The sequence below is a fragment of the Abramis brama genome (genome assembly GCF_963993115.1).
Source record: "Abramis brama genome assembly, chromosome: 12".
Classification (NCBI taxonomy): domain Eukaryota; kingdom Metazoa; phylum Chordata; class Actinopteri; order Cypriniformes; family Leuciscidae; genus Abramis; species Abramis brama.
In genome coordinates, this window is record NC_139974.1 from 38,448,444 (window position 1) to 38,464,408 (window position 15,965).

Sequence of the window (15,965 nt, forward strand, 5' to 3'; positions counted from 1 at the left end):
ACCTTTGGATCCTCTCAAGGTTTCTTCCACATGTATGTGTTTTTCCTCATCAGTGTTTGTAAGGCAACATTCTTAGTAAAGCTTCTTTGAAACTAATTGTATTGTGAAAAGCTCTATACAATACATCTGAGGACTTCAGCCTTGACAGAACTGTGTTTCCATTATGACTTTGATTGAAATGTGGCCTTTGTGGGCAATTCCCATTCTTCAGACCACAGCCTAAGTTTATACCAAATTACTGATATATCTTCATGTTTCAAAACATCTTGACCGCCGGCAAATGAATACCTGTCACAAACCTAATCTATTCAGTTCTTGACTATAAAACTGTTCAAGGTAATTCCAAGGTGCTTAACATCTCAAACTTCATTTATCACAGTTTAATCTCAACAATACAAAAGCCGCACCTTGTCTTGCATATTATGTGTTAACGCTCAAGTTAAACGATTAACTTCACGTTAACAGAAAGTGAGTCAGAGAAGATGCCCTGTGGTCTCTGAATGAGAAAAAGCATAACGTGATCAGATAATGTAATTCTTATTGCAACCCATTGAACAGACTTGTCTCAACTCATAAACGTCACATATGATGATTAATAGCACTATAAGAGAAAGATCGGATGCTGCAGGAGACTTTACCAGCGCAAAGATTCATCTTGAGGAATAGATTAAAAAAGACGAGGAGGAAAATAGCTGGCTCACTCTCTATGGTTCTGCGTTGGCTTCAACATATTTCTCCTTGAACAGATCTGTGAGATTACTGCTTAAAATAAACTAATTGGAGGAACTTTAACAAGTTTAAAGCTAAAGCGTGTCATTCCTGTGCCACAAATGCAATTGCAAAAATAAATGAACAGGTTTCCCGAACACTCTCCTCGTCGGTCATTGGTCGGGCCAAATAGATAGCCATTGGTCAGAGGGAGTTTGTTTTATGTCTATGTCATGTCTAACACACTTGCTTATTCGAACCCCTTGGCACTAATTGTTTCCTAGAAAGCCCATTTGTCTTTATTTTATATAAAAAAGAAATGTTTTTCTTTTGCAATGTAAAATCGATAGTTGTGATGGATAGGAGGGAAAGCTGAGGCCTGTGTTACTGTCAAGTGATTTTGATGAATACACTGCCTTTGTCTACCTCCCCTCAAGTGGAAGGTATGGGTTTTAATCCAAAACTAAAAACACCTTCAGTTCCTCGAGGTGTTACAGTCACCCGGAATGCCCGGAATGGCACCAAACTTCTACAGTAGTACAAATAGGTTCTATATTCATAAAACGAGGCATTGGAAAGTTTGTAAGTACATCAGGAGTTTATTTAAATAACTCTTGCCTGATGGCTAATGCTACCGCTAACCCGGACGTCGACGTCACTTCAGTGATTTGGGAAAAGCCTGTAAAAGTCCTGGCAGAAAGTGATGCATAAGGATGTAGTGTAACTTTAAAAAAAAAATCAAATTAAAATGTATTTATTATTTTTTATTATTTTTTCTGAAGTGTTGACAACTTAGTGTTTACTAATAATTGTTGCAAACTGGTACTACCAACAAAATATTAGTGCATTCCTGGAAGTGGGCGTCGTTACACTACATCCTTATGCATCGCTTTCTGCCAGGACTTTTACAGGCTTTTCCCAAATCACTGAAGTGACGTCGACATCCGGGTTAGCGGTAGCATTAGCCATCAGGCAAGTGTTATTTAAATAATCTCCTGATGTACTTACAAACTCTCCAATGCCTCGTTTTATGAGTACAGAACCTATTTGTACTACTGTAGAAGTTTGGTACCATTCTGGGCATTATTAGTGGGGTAATTTACGAGATACATCATAGGATCCATTAGCGCCTGCACTAAACCATTCGGCTGATATCTCTAAATAAACTCTAACTTTAATAATGTTCGACCAAGGGAAAAAAAGCTTCTGGGGGGTGTTTGGCTCGAGGTCATGGTGCAAAGGACCCTAGGTTGAAATTACTCCGAACCATCCCTTTAAAGTGACAGCAGGTATATTAGGCAAATTATGAGATAATATATATCAGGGGTCGGCAAGTAACTTTGGCCGCGGGCCAATATTTTTTTTAGCCAGTAGATGGCGGGCCAGCTACACAGAGTAGGCCTATGGATACAAATTAAATACTCTTATATAGGCCTATAATCGCAGAATATGATGGGTCCGTCACCGTCCGTGGATCATTCGTTCAATCGTTTTTAAAAAAAATTAAAACCAAAAATAAAAAGATGAAAAACGACTTGTTTTTCCATTATTTATTTCCTGAACTAAAATGAAAAAAACGAATAACGACGGGTTTTCTGATGTTCTGATTGTGCTCAGATCAAAAATAGAAAAAATGAATTACTGGATTAGACAGATTTTAATTTTTATTTTGAATTTAACACCTTAGGCATATATCAAGGAAATCATTTTAAACAGATCAAGTACTATTGTGGTAACAGAACAGATTACAGCCATTTTAATAAAGGTGAGAATCATGCCTCATTCGCTTACAGTCTGACTTTTGAACTTTATTCCTTTTATTATTATTATTATTATTATTATTTATTCGGGGGGCACACATGCACACCTAAGGTTTAAGGAGGTCTGTCAATATAAATATTAGGCTATTTTAACATTGTAGGCCTACTGTCAGCAGAGAAAAAAATGCCACAGAAAAAAATTTGGAAATATAAATAACATAAATTAAATAGGACAAAGCCTATCACTCAAATTTCTAAGCAACATAAACGAAAATCATATTGCCCTACTGACAAATGAAGTAGGCTATTTTCTGCCGAACTATTTCAAACATCCTTGCAAAAAAAAGAATCTTGTTGCTCCTCAGAGCTAGGTGTAGCCTACAGGTGGTCAGAATTAAGTGTGGATGCGCTGTCCAAAGGTGTATGGATGGGCTATTGTCAGTCAGACCGCCCGCTCCGTCCAAAGTACACCAGAGTTGTGACCGCTACCATCTTTTGACGCGCGAATGGACACAAAGTGGTCAAGCGTATAACTAGACGCGGCAGGCGCGAATTTGATGTGCTATTCGCGTCCGGTGTGAACGCACAGTTATACTTTAAAATGTAATCCCGCGCCGCATGATTCCCTATATGTGCGTTGCACACGGCGGTGAAATCGCCGCACGACTACGGCTTTTCTCAAGTATTGGAAGAGTTTTGTGCAGCATTTAGGACTTCCAAAATAATCCGGCGGGCCAGAAAATATTGCTGGCGGGCCAGTTTTGGCCCGCGGGCCGCCAGTTGCCGTTCCCTGATATATATAAAAAAAAATCTATATGGCAGTTTTCCCCCATGGTATCGATGTCAAAATTGTGGCCTGTTAAAATGCTGAGTGGCTAGTAACTTTGGAAAACAGTGGCTATTGAGCAAAAAAAGTTAATGTCAAGCCCTGGGTAGCTATATATATTTTTAAAACATTGTTATTGTGAATCCTTTTGGCCACTATAATCACCTAGTGAAAATATGATATTGTGACAGTCCTAACGGATGTGACAATGTGACGCGTGCAAATGAGCTTAAAAAAATTGCAATTGCGCAAACCACCATTCCCGATTTGTTTGTGTAGGCAGCTGGCAATGTCACCCACACTTAAATCCGACAACTGGATGTAACCTTGTTCGGATGTTATCCTTGATTTCCAGAACTGATTTGTTTTACCTAAAGAGAATATTGTGGGGACACAACCTCCTGGTTGAGTGTAGAATAAATATAAATAAATAAATCCGAAGACAAACAGCCATGATAAATGCAGTTATTATTTTTTTCAATTAATGTGAAAAATGGCCGGTGACCCCTCATGACCAGAGAAAAGTGAAGCGACACTAGCAAAAGTTCTCCATTATTATAATTGCTATTTTGTTTATGTCCCTGTCTTGTGACATGCACGGCTAACTTACAATTGATGCCGCTTCAGCCCACTCCGTCTACGTCTGATGAATGCTTTATTGCCGAGGAGTCACTTACTGACAACGGTGAGCAAGATACACTGAGAGATACAATCAAGAAACACTGAAACATGACAATAGTGCTACTAAATCACTTCAAATGCTCTCGGCAGTATAGCCAGCCAAGCTGAATTGTGAAAGCAACTGTGAAGGAAGTTTGGCGTGGAAACACGCTTCTGTCCTGGAGTTTATTAGCTCTGGGAACCAAAATGGAAACATGACCCCTCTGCACGGTAACACGATGACCCTTTGTGTTTCCAGGGAAGCAGCAGGAACCAATTACTCTATCGTAATCAGGCTCGACTTCGAGCCAGGCATAGAAAGTAGAGTAAGTATTGGAGTAAACTGATGAAAACTCATGTCATCACTTCATGTCAATCTGTATGACTTTCTTCGAAAATTGTGCTTTTTTTATTGTGACGGCCTCACACCGTGTCCTGATCAGACGCTAATGCGATTCCAGGGACAAATAGTTTGTCTGTCCACACCAGACGAGACTACGAGACCTGACAAAATCAATCAAAACTCACAGCCAATCAGAAGAGCGTATGGGCGGAGTCTCTCTGCACAAAATGGATGAGTACATAATCGAATTAATTAATGCTACACCATTTTAACATTATTAAAAATACATACTGAGTGACTAATTTATTTTCAAGATCTGAGATGTTCCAGACGGCTGGTTTGAACAAAAACTCTGATTAACATGGAAAAGATGCCTTTATAATTGCATGTTGCGTCGTTGTGTCACGTCTGGTCAGGACATGGTGTTTGGACTTATTTTTGGATTATATTGAAAAGAATGGCCAGGATATTCTGTAAAAAATCATCTTTCGTTTTCCAAGAAAGAACATACAAGTTCATACAAGTCTGAATCAATTCGATTAGAATTTTTAGGTGAACTGTCCCTTTAAACCACTCATTGTTTGAACCCCTCTGATTTATCCTCTGTAAAAGCAGGTTCATCATCGGGCTGACAGTCAAAGTGAAAACGTCAGCATAATCTTTCTTTAGAATCAGCAATATGTCCATGTGGAGTGCCATTTGGTAGTGAATCAAGAGAATAAAAGTTTAAATGAATGAAAACAGCTGACAACGTACCAACACACCTTGGCAGAGGTGCGCTCCACATGCGCCGACCCCCTCCCAGGCAAATGATTTCTGGCGCTCCCTCCAGCCGGTAGCCCATGTTACACGAGAAGGTGAGAGTATCTCCGATACCAAAGCTGTAACCGTTACGCCGCCCAAAATCAGGCACTCCTGGATCCTCACATGGCTCCAGGTTGTATTCTGAGAGAAACAGAATATGAAAGAATTTTATCATTTTATGTAATATGTATTAGAAGTAAAGGTAACACTTTATTTTACAGTGTCCTTGTTACATATGTTACATGTACTTACCATAGTAATAACAGTAAATTATGCATCATTACATGCAACTAACCCTCAACTAAACCCTAATCCTACCCTAACCCTATAGTAACATGTAGTTGCTTAATATTACTCAGTACTTAAATATATAATTACACTGTAACAATGACACCTTAAAATAAAGTGTATAATGAACTTGAAAATACAAAAACATGTCAATTTTTTTTTCTGTTACACTTTATTTTAAGGTGACGTAGTTACATTGTACTTACTCAAATAAGTAGTGAGTAATATTAATTAACTACATGTACTTATTATAGACTTACGGTTAGGGTTTGTTTAGGGTTAGTTACTTGTAATTATTCATTATTTACTCGTATTACTATAGTACATGTAGTTACTACATGTGAAATTAAATTAAAGTGTTACATTATTTCTTGTTTATATCCTGATTATAGCTCTATTTTTTTAAAATACATTTCATATTTTTAAATTTTTGTCTTAATTTTTGTTAAATTCATCATGGGCATTTCTATCAAAGATATTAAAATATTCTGACAAAGTATAAGAAGATGTAATGAAAATGTAAAAAATCTTATTCAGAAGAATAAATAAAATACTTGACGCCAGGGTTATTATCGGTAACTAAAACTATCAAAAACATTTATGTTCATTGAAATAAAGCTGAAATAAAATAAAATATAAATATTAGTTGAAAAAAATGTAACTAAACGAAAATTTGAAATGTTGCCTTGGCAATAAACCACATTTTTAAAATGATTAACTAGATATAAAAATTAAAACTGAATAAATTAAACCTTAATAGCAACATAAAAAACGAATAAAACGACAAAAGCACATGCCATTCAGATAAATTGAACTAAAGTTTACATACAAAATTAACATATTTGACTCTCAGTGTTACGTTCATTAAAAATAAAAAAGTATTTAAAAACCTAAAAAATAAAATAAGGTTTAATAAATGTTTTAATGTGCCTATAAACAATGGTTTTAATGGGGCATGCTCAGGTACGAAAATCTATTTTATTCAGAAGAATAAAGCTCCCCCGAGAAAAAAAAAAAAAGACTAGAGCCGCCACGGTCCAAATTAATAATAAAACTAAAATAACACTGCTTGAAACCAATAACTCGATACCGTCACAGGGTATACAACACAAGGACTCAACTACTGTCCCAGCGTCCCTGTTCTCCAGGAAGCTCCTCACCTGAAAATGTGATGTTGAAACCTTCGTAGGAGATGGAGAAGTCAGATATGAAGCGGAGCTGGGCCTTGAAGTTGCCATAGAGTCCTGCATTGATGGGCGAGGGCAGTTCTGCGCCTGTGAGGCGGGCGAGTGGCTGAACAAAACTCCTGTTCTCAGTGATGAGCAGATAGTCATGATGATCCTCCAGGTGGAAGGTGTTAAAGGTGAACTGAACACCTATCGGGGAAACAAAACCAATGCACAAATGAAGCATGGTTCAAGTTTCTGGTCAACTTCTGATGGTCCGGTGGAGATTGGAGTAGATAGAAAACGGACAAAAAAGAGAGAAGAGTAAAAGGAATGATCCAGCATTTGAGGTCAAGCTCATTATACAAGGCAAGGGGGTCCTGCTAAGGGTATAGTTTACTCGTGAGAATGGAGGCCCATTCATTAAAACTTTTTCTCAGGCCCTGTGAATTTAAGCAACAGCCCTTGACTGAGGTCACGCACTGTAGAACAAAGACAATTTTGATACTGACCCTTTTTTGTCAGAAAGAGAAAAGTGTATTTTTAGTCCTAACTGATCTGTTCACTAAACATAATGGCCTTCAAAACTGATATGCATTAGCAGCCATGGGAAATTAAAATTCAGAGGAACTTTCATTATTCTGAACTCAAAGGTTGGATAATGATATTTGAGAGTAGGGCATGTACAAGAACCTACATCTGTATTCATGACAGACTATGTGATGGACTCTCGGAGCTTGCTTTTCATTCTATCATCAATTCATACTGTGTATTATTCTGCAGTATCTGGTATATTCAAATAAATGTTTCTATAAGTCGCGGTAAACTGTAGGTAAGATATAGCCTATCAGTAGTGGTTTTACCTTTGCCATGGCTGACCTCCACAGTCCAGGTGCAGTTCAGGGAGCTGGGATAGACCTCAGGGTATCCAGGGGAAAGGATGGTGCCTCCCGGTCCTCGAACATCACCCCCACAGAGTGCTATAGGGCAGAGGGAGTGAAGTACTTACTTAAACAGACCTTTCACTTTTCACTACACAAACATAAAAGATTTCTTTCTTCTATCAGCTCGTATACTTGGCTTATCAACTGACATGTCAAAACAAAATCTGTATCTTGATTCCTAGAGACTGAAACTCCGAAGCACTTGCATACACTACCGTTCAAGAGTTTAGGGTCAGTATGAGAGAAACTAAAATTCACATTTCCTCTTTTGTTGTCATGGTTACGGATTGCGTTGTGCACCTGTTTCTTGTTCTTGTTAGAATTAAGCCCTCAGTTTAATTCTTCTCCTTGTCCAGTATTATATTTGTGCATATGCCAAAGCTGATATGTTTGTTTACTCCTGCGACTCCTATTTTTTGCATTATCTTCTTTGCTTTTGTTTATAAATAAAGCTTTCATATCCACCTCTCCGTCTCCTCTTCTTTTGCCTGACCAGACATTACACAAATCATCATATTAGAATGATTTCTGAAGGATCATGTGACACTGAAGACAGGAGTAATGATGCTGAAAATTCAGCTTTGATCACAGGAATAAATTACAGTTATTTTAAATTGTAATAATATTTCACAATATTAATTTATTTAACTGTATTTTTTGATCAAATAAATGCAGCCTTGATGAGCACAAGAGACTCAAAAACATAAAAAAAATCTAACCTAAATGTTTGAACGGGAGTGTATCTGTATTCATTACAATCCAGTGGGGTCCAAAAATCTGAGACCACAATTGGAAAGACCACTTTTCTACTATAGTACAAATTCAGTTCCTTCCATTAACAGTTTGAGTGAAAAAAAAAAAAAAAAAAACGGATCAAAATCTTAAATCGGACCTGGGAGATAGGGAGTCAAGTTTTTTCTGATGCAACTCTATTCAATGTATAGTGTTCATGCCTTGCAGAGTTTTATCCATCTATAACAAAAATACACTCTTATTGGTCAGAAACTCTTCCTCATACTGCTCTGTTTGGATCAATGTCCATGCACTTCTCTCTTAAACCCCGCCTGGTGCTCAGTGGAGGAGCATGTACAGTCTCCACAGACCCTGTTACCTCAGACAGCAGTGTAGGCAGGTGCATGCCTCTAATGTAAGCTGCATTTAGATCCCATGAAAGTGAGATGACTGCAGTAAAAAGTGCCTCTGGATGTCTAATCTGGTGAGCGCATCAGTTCCTATCAGCTAAAGCAGCCTTCACAGCAAATTGCCTCTCAGAGTCCTCCTCAGTGACGGGCTAATGGCCTTGCATTGAATCACATTGTTTCAGTTTAGCTTCCTTAGAGAAAGGAAAGCGAAAGAATGTAATCAAATAGCCGAAGGACAAGCAGCCTAAGAAGCTCTGACAGCGCAAGACACAGGTAACGTCTTTCATCCAGCGTTCATTGCCAGCACAAGCCTGCTGTTTAGCACTGTCCTGCTTTAGTAATACGGTCTATTAAACCCTCTTTGTCACCGACTCTGAACCTCTTTTATTCAAGATGTAAATTGACACGTCACCTTTTTTCTTTACAAAACAGTCACAAGGAGTCGCAGTGCTTTTTTTCTTTTTTTACTACAAATGTCTCAGGAGACTAACCGTCACAGGTGGGTAGTGGGTGGCTCCACCAGTGGTTCTTTTCACAAACCAATGGCTCTTCGTGGCTGAGGCGATAGCCTGAGTCGCAGCCGAAAGACACGGTGGAGCCGATGGAGAAGTCCTGACCGTAACGAAGACCGTTGACTGGAATCCCTGGATCCAGGCAGGAGTAGGCATCTATTGTTACGCCTAGGAACAGTCAGGCATATGAAGTTTACAAAACAGCGTCATTTAAGAGCATTTTAATTAACCTTTGGTCCTATAATGGTGCTCTATAATAACAAGGTGTTAAAAGTGAAGTATGTAAGAGTTTTTATGTTAAAATACATTCTCTTAACCCAAATTATTGTTCATTGACTGCTATTAGTATGCCTATATCTCCCTCAAAAGTGTAAGCATTGAGCCGCCCAGGCACCATCAAAACATTGAGAGTCCGCTCAGATCTGTCAATCTCTTTCCAGCTCAACCAATAGCATGAGTTTGGGGCGTGGCCATGACTGACACGTTACACGGAAAAAGAAACTCAGCTTTGGGTACAGGAATGCAAAACAAAATTTGCTGTTTAGACCTTAAAAAGATTAAACCAGTCTTCAAAGCAAATGGGGCATTGCGATCAAACGTGCTTCAGTTGAAGCTTCAATACTATATATCATCATCATCATGCATCCGTTCAGAAAGACAAATGTAGCAGTTTATAATGTTCACTTTGATTTTCCTCAAACAGTTGTGGTGAAATTCATGCTTTGCTCTAGAAAGAGTATTGGCTACTCAATTACTTACTCATGACACATAGCAAAACAGCTAAAAGTATTCCTAATATGTTGGACGTTATATTGAAAGTCGCCTACTTTCTAACTGTTGAGACATCATGCCTTCACAAGCACCCATATGAGTTCTGTTTGTGATTCCTGAGTTGGGGGAGGACTGCCGCACAAAAGGGACGTTTGCAAGGTTGTTTGAATATATGCTTTGTTCTTGTGTGTCGCAGAAACTACATACTTCACTTTTAACTTCCAAATAGCATGTTCTGAAACTGTGGAAAGTTTACTGTTTACTCACTTTCATATAGGATCTTGAAGCCACTGTTTGAGCGACTGTTGTCAGTGGTGAAGAGCATGTACAGGTGGTTGGCGGTGCTGAATAGGAACTGAGGCACCTGGGTGCCGTTGAACGAGCCAATCAGAGGAGAGAGAAGATTGGGTCCATCGTGAAGCTCCAGCAAATCGCAATTCAACTCTGTCTGAAATCTGGTTGGAGAAATAGAGAATAATTAAATGTTTTTGCAGGCAATGATACAACTGTACATTTTTGTACTCTTCTGTTTAAAAGTTTGGGGTGAGAACGTTTTTTTTAATTTTTGAAAGAAGTCTCATCTGCTCAGCAAGGCTGCAATAATTTGAGAAAAAATACAGTAAAAACATATTGTGAAATATTATTATAATGTAAAAGAACTGTTTTCAATGTTAATGTATTTTAAAATGTAATTTATTTCTGTAAATTTTCAGCATCATTACTCCAGTCTTCAGTGTCACATGATCCTTCAGAAATGATTTGCTGCTCAAGAAAATATTATTATAATTATCAATCTTGAAAACAGCTGTGCTGCGTAATATTTTTGTGGAAACCATGACACATTTTCAGGATTCTTTGATGAATAGAAAGTTAAAAAGAACAGCATTTATTTGAAATTGAACATTTTTGTAAGCTTGTAAATGTTTTTACTGTCACTTTTGATCAATTCAGTGCATCCTTTTTAAATTAAATTACATTTTCCTCAGAATTTTCACTGAATCTGAATGTACCAAAGCAACAATATCTATTCAAATTAAAAAAAGCATACTTCTCAAATGTGATTTTGATGGAGCGTCCCGGTTCAGCCTCTATGACCCACTCACAGTTGAGTGAGTCTTTGTAGTAACCGGGCCATCCAGGAGATAAAATAATTCCACTAGGAGCTGAGAAGTGTCCTCCGCAGGGAGCTGTAGAAAGACCAGAGGCTTATTTCTATACAACCTCACTGTTTAAAAAAAAAATTAAAATTAAAAATAAATATATATATATATATATATATGTTATGCATGATCACATGTATCTATGAATGCTTGTTTCCGCCACAGAATAAATCATTTTGAAAGATAATTTTTATCTCAGAATTGCGCAATTCTGACTTAATTTCTCAGAATTGCGTGTTTAAAAGTTAGAATTGCGAGATATAAACATAAAAAGTAAAAACTGCGAGTTTATTTCTCGTAATTGCGAGTTTATATCTCACAATTCTGACTTTATAACACACAATTGCGACTTTATGCAATTCTGACTTTATATCTCCCAATTGCGTGTTATAAAGTCAGAATTGCGAGATATAAACATGCAATTCTGAGAAAAAAAGTCAAAATTGCGAGTTTATTTCTCGCAATTGCGAGTTTATATCTCACAATTCTGACTTTATAACATACAATTGCGACTTTATATCACGCAATTCTGAGACAAAATTCTAAATTGTGAGATAAAAAGTTGCAATTAACTTTTTTATTTTTTATTCTGTGGTGAAAACAAGCTTCCATATATATCTTTAATGAAGAAAGCAGAACTGATAAATAATAAAGATCAGTTGGCTGTCCAATATACCCCACTTTACATATTTACAATCCCCTAAAACCTACAGTGAGGTGTTACAGTGGCTAGTGGGCGACACCTTTAGTCTGTCACTCTATTCCTCTGACCATATGAGTAGAGTTACAGTGTAATTAGAAACATGCTGAGCGAAAAAGGAGGGATTGACAAGGATTTTAATGACAGATGACAGGCTGCTCACCACCACATGCCCTCTGGTTTACATGCCCTATTAACCCTCGTCTCTGTGACCCACAGGTGACTGTCTATTCCATTTAGAGTCACATAGAAAACTGTGCACTTATTCAGGGCTCCAGTCCACTTCTGCCCTGATAAATACCTTCACACTTTGGGATGGGACCGCTCCACATCACCTTGCCACCGTTCAGCTCACAAGTGATGGTTTCTGCTCCCTGGGTCTTGATGAAGCCGTCCTCGCAGATGATGGAGATGGAGCTGCCCAGCTGGAAACTGTCACCGAAGCGTCTGGCGTTCAGGGGGACTCCTGGATCCGGACACTCATTATGGCCAAATGCTGGAAGATTGAAGGACATAAGATAGTAATATGGTGTCAAGAACAGGCTTTCGCCATCATTTTTTTTTTTTTTTTTTGGGTAGTCAAAGTATTTATGCCACTAACAATTTGATTTTTTATATAACTTTAACAACTGGAAGTTTAAAACAATGTTCTTCGGAAGTGGGAAGTTTGAAAGACACTCCATCTCAAGTGGTGCTCTTCAATTTAGCCTCCACTCAAAATTTGTGGTACTTTGTAGGACAGGTTTCCACTCCAGGCTCTGTTTATCAGTTTTACTGTTATTGAGCTTTCAGCTGTTTTTATCATAACTCTATGAAGCATATATGGAGGCTCAAGGCGATTGGCCGAGAAAGCGGCTGTCTCCACCAACACTCTGAGTGTCTGATGGATGTCTAGTGACAGGAAAGGCCTACAAGAAGGACATGACGTTTGTCAGAATGAATACAGATTTAAAGGTGCTCCATCACGGCCCTGACAGCTCTTAACAGACAACAGTTAGGTGTCAGTCTGTTAAAGATCTCGATATTAACGTTCAGCATTAACGACTACTGTAGCGCACCTAATATGCATGCAAACTGATGTCCAGTCTGAGGACTTTGATGGATTATCGTGACATTTCACATCTCCTTTAAAGAAGACCATCATGAAGTCATTGTGTAAATTAAAGTCGTGTATGTGCTAATGAGGGGCGGAAGGGAGATCTGGCGCAGTGACAGAAAGACGAAGAATAGGATACGCATCTGACACGCCTGGAAGTTGCTGGAAACAGACACCTTTTAGTTTGTAGTTTTCAGCACAAATGCAATCAATTTATATTTTACAGAACATTATTTCTTGCTCTCATTAAGTGTTAATCTCGTCAACAAAATATATACAGTATCTATCATTGAGATGACTGGAAAAAAATTTCCCAATCAACCTGAATTCACCCTATATATATATATATATATATATATATATATATATATATATATATATATATATATATATATATATATATACAAACACACACACATACAGTATATAACATTTACAGGATATTTTTTAAATATAATATTAAATGCATACATATAAAACTAAATATAATATTAACTCAATATAAAGGATATTATATTATATTATATTATATTATATTATATTATATTATATTATATTATATTATATTATATTATAACATTTACAGGATATTTTCATGAAAAATATAACTTTTTGACTAAGTATTATTATTAGTCTAAAATATTTTGACCAAATAACAAATTTATATTTTAACTATTTAGATTAAACAAAAGAGATTTTTTAAAAACAACTTACTGAATATAACGGTTATTATCAAAAATAGATATTCTCTCAATACGGTAAATTATAACTGTAAAAACAAATTATTCAAATATAAGATTATATTAGATATAAGATTATATAAATATAAGAATATCATCACCTGTTGAGAAAAAGCAGTAACTGCTATCAGTAAACTTTAAAACACAACGCATGCTAAAAATGAACATTGCGTTGCAGAATTCATGCTTCATATATGCTTAACAAATGCTCCATGCAGACATAATGCAGATTAGAACCCATTAAGGAGGAGCACGCACTGGTGTAGGTGATGTTGAAACCTCTGCCTGACATGGAGTGGTCGGCCTGGAACTCCAGCCGGAGAATGTTGCTGTTGCTGGTGAGGTGTGACGGCACCTCGGCCCCAGTGAAGCGGCCCAGCACAGACGAGTCCAGCATCTCTCCATCCTTCACGGTCAGGATGTCGTATGGAGCCTCCAGGTCAAAGTCATTAAAGGCCAGGTGGATGCGGCTGCCGGGCTCTGATAGGATCAGCCACACACAGTTAAGGTTGTTCCCATAGCCCTCTGGGTAATCCGGAGAAAGAACTGTGCCCATGGGAGCAGTGAAGTTTGAAAGACAGGGAACTGAAAGAAAGAATAGAGTAGAGTAGAGTAGAGTAGAAAGCACCCGGCAACATATACATTTACATTTATGCATTTGGCAGACGCTTTTACCCAAAGCAACTTACATTGCATTTCAAGGTACACATTGAACACACATACATTCTTATCAATTCTTGCTTTCCCTGGGAATCGAACCCATGACCTTAGCGTTGCAAGCGCCAACGCTCTACTGTTTGAGCTCCAGGAAAGTTATAAAAACATGCCGCATCATACATCAGTGTAATAACACAGCACTTAGCCATGTGTATGTGTTTCATATGCCATATGGAGACTGTCACTCTGCTGTTGATTACGTTCTGACAAACGGCATTTATGAGACAAATGGACTTCAGGCTATAAATAGAGCTGATCTTCCAATTAGACGTGGAGAAATTTCAGCGATGCATTCTTTTTTTTTTTTTTTTTAAGCAATTGAGCCTAGAGGTGAAGAATCAAAATATAGCAGATGTCACTGCAGCTGAGGAAGTCTCCCGGTTGGCTGTATACATAAGCCAATTATTTTAGCTGCCTCAGACATTTCTGTATTCATCTTGAAGAAAAGGCAAAGACAGGAAAAGTCAATAAAAACCCAGTTATATGAAAATTCTAATGGAACATGAACATTTGGCTGAAAAATCTTTAACGATGAAGCGTGTGTGATTTCTGTGTCACTAGTGTATAAAAACAATGAGTTTTCAAACTGGTTTCCTAAACTGGTCAGCTAACAGGTAGTCCCACCCCCTTGTTTAATGTGTTATTTTAATAGCAACTTAGAAAAGTATTTTAACATAAAAGAAATACACATTTAAATTTTACGATGGTGCTGCTTGAAATAGAACAGATTTGAGGACAGAATAAAAATAAACACTTCTTTAAATTTAGCATAATCGTCCTGATAAACGCGGTTCTTAGAGCAACGAACAAGGACAGGAAGAACATTTCCAACACTATTGATCAGTTCGCAACATACAGTGGCATTGACAGTACTCACAAATGCAGATGGGGATGTTGGCAGACCACTGGTTGTTGTTCTGACACGATATTGTTTTATCTCCAATGAGCTCAAATCCAAACTGGCACTCAAAGCGTAGCACGTTCCCATTCAAGAAGCCATCTCCTTCCCTCATTCCATACAGAGGGGTGCCTGGGTCCCCACAGCTCTCCTTGTCGATTTCTACAGAGAAAGGAGGCAAACATTAGTGATCGATAAACAACACATATTCCCTCTCTCCACTGCTGCAGTTTATAAGAGTTTATAAATAAGAGACTTTTCTTCATTAACAAACTGCGCCATGCCCTGCTGAAAAAAACCTTAAACCATGGACACACCAGACTTATATATATTTATTTATTAAACATGAATACCACCATACAGAGCAATTTTGCTGCTTTGTAAATTAAACCAGTTAGAGCATTAACTTCGGCAGCTCTAAAACTGGCAATTGTATAATGGAAACTAATGGAAACTAAAGTAAACTGGAAAGAGAGAAAATTAAAAGAAGCTGAAAACCAAGAATTCACACCAAGAATGATAACTAAATACAATTATTTTAGCATCCACACCAGCACACAATATTGTTCTGTTTATTATTTTGTCGTCTGCCACTTTAAATGCACAAGCTCTTTAAAGTGAGGTGGATTCAATGTTTTTATGATTCCAATGATTCCGTTATCGTTATCATTATATCTGCTATTCTTTTAGTATACTTAGAATTACTTTTAACAGGGTTCGTACACTTTTT

The 15,965-nt window shown here is 37.5% G+C and overlaps 1 protein-coding gene across 2 annotated transcripts in view; it reads right to left on the reverse strand.

The window, feature by feature from the left end:
• csmd3b (CUB and Sushi multiple domains 3b) overlaps positions 1 to 15,965 on the reverse strand; it is a gene marked incomplete at its 5' end in the record, with an annotated part of 449,682 nt that overhangs the window by 161,887 nt on the left and 271,830 nt on the right. Inside the window, 9 exons of one of the 2 annotated variants that reach the window (XM_084131937.1) lie at positions 5,054 to 5,242; positions 6,550 to 6,765; positions 7,419 to 7,535; positions 9,133 to 9,321; positions 10,192 to 10,379; positions 10,973 to 11,111; positions 12,086 to 12,280; positions 13,879 to 14,205; positions 15,215 to 15,397. In XM_084131937.1, the coding sequence (XP_083988063.1) occupies positions 5,054 to 5,242; positions 6,550 to 6,765; positions 7,419 to 7,535; positions 9,133 to 9,321; positions 10,192 to 10,379; positions 10,973 to 11,111; positions 12,086 to 12,280; positions 13,879 to 14,205; positions 15,215 to 15,397 (1,743 nt within the window). Of the gene's footprint in view, positions 1 to 5,053; positions 5,243 to 6,549; positions 6,766 to 7,418; positions 7,536 to 9,132; positions 9,322 to 10,191; positions 10,380 to 10,972; positions 11,112 to 12,085; positions 13,009 to 13,878; positions 14,206 to 15,214; positions 15,398 to 15,965 lie in introns of those variants that run through there. The other variant, XM_084131936.1, reaches the window with a different exon arrangement.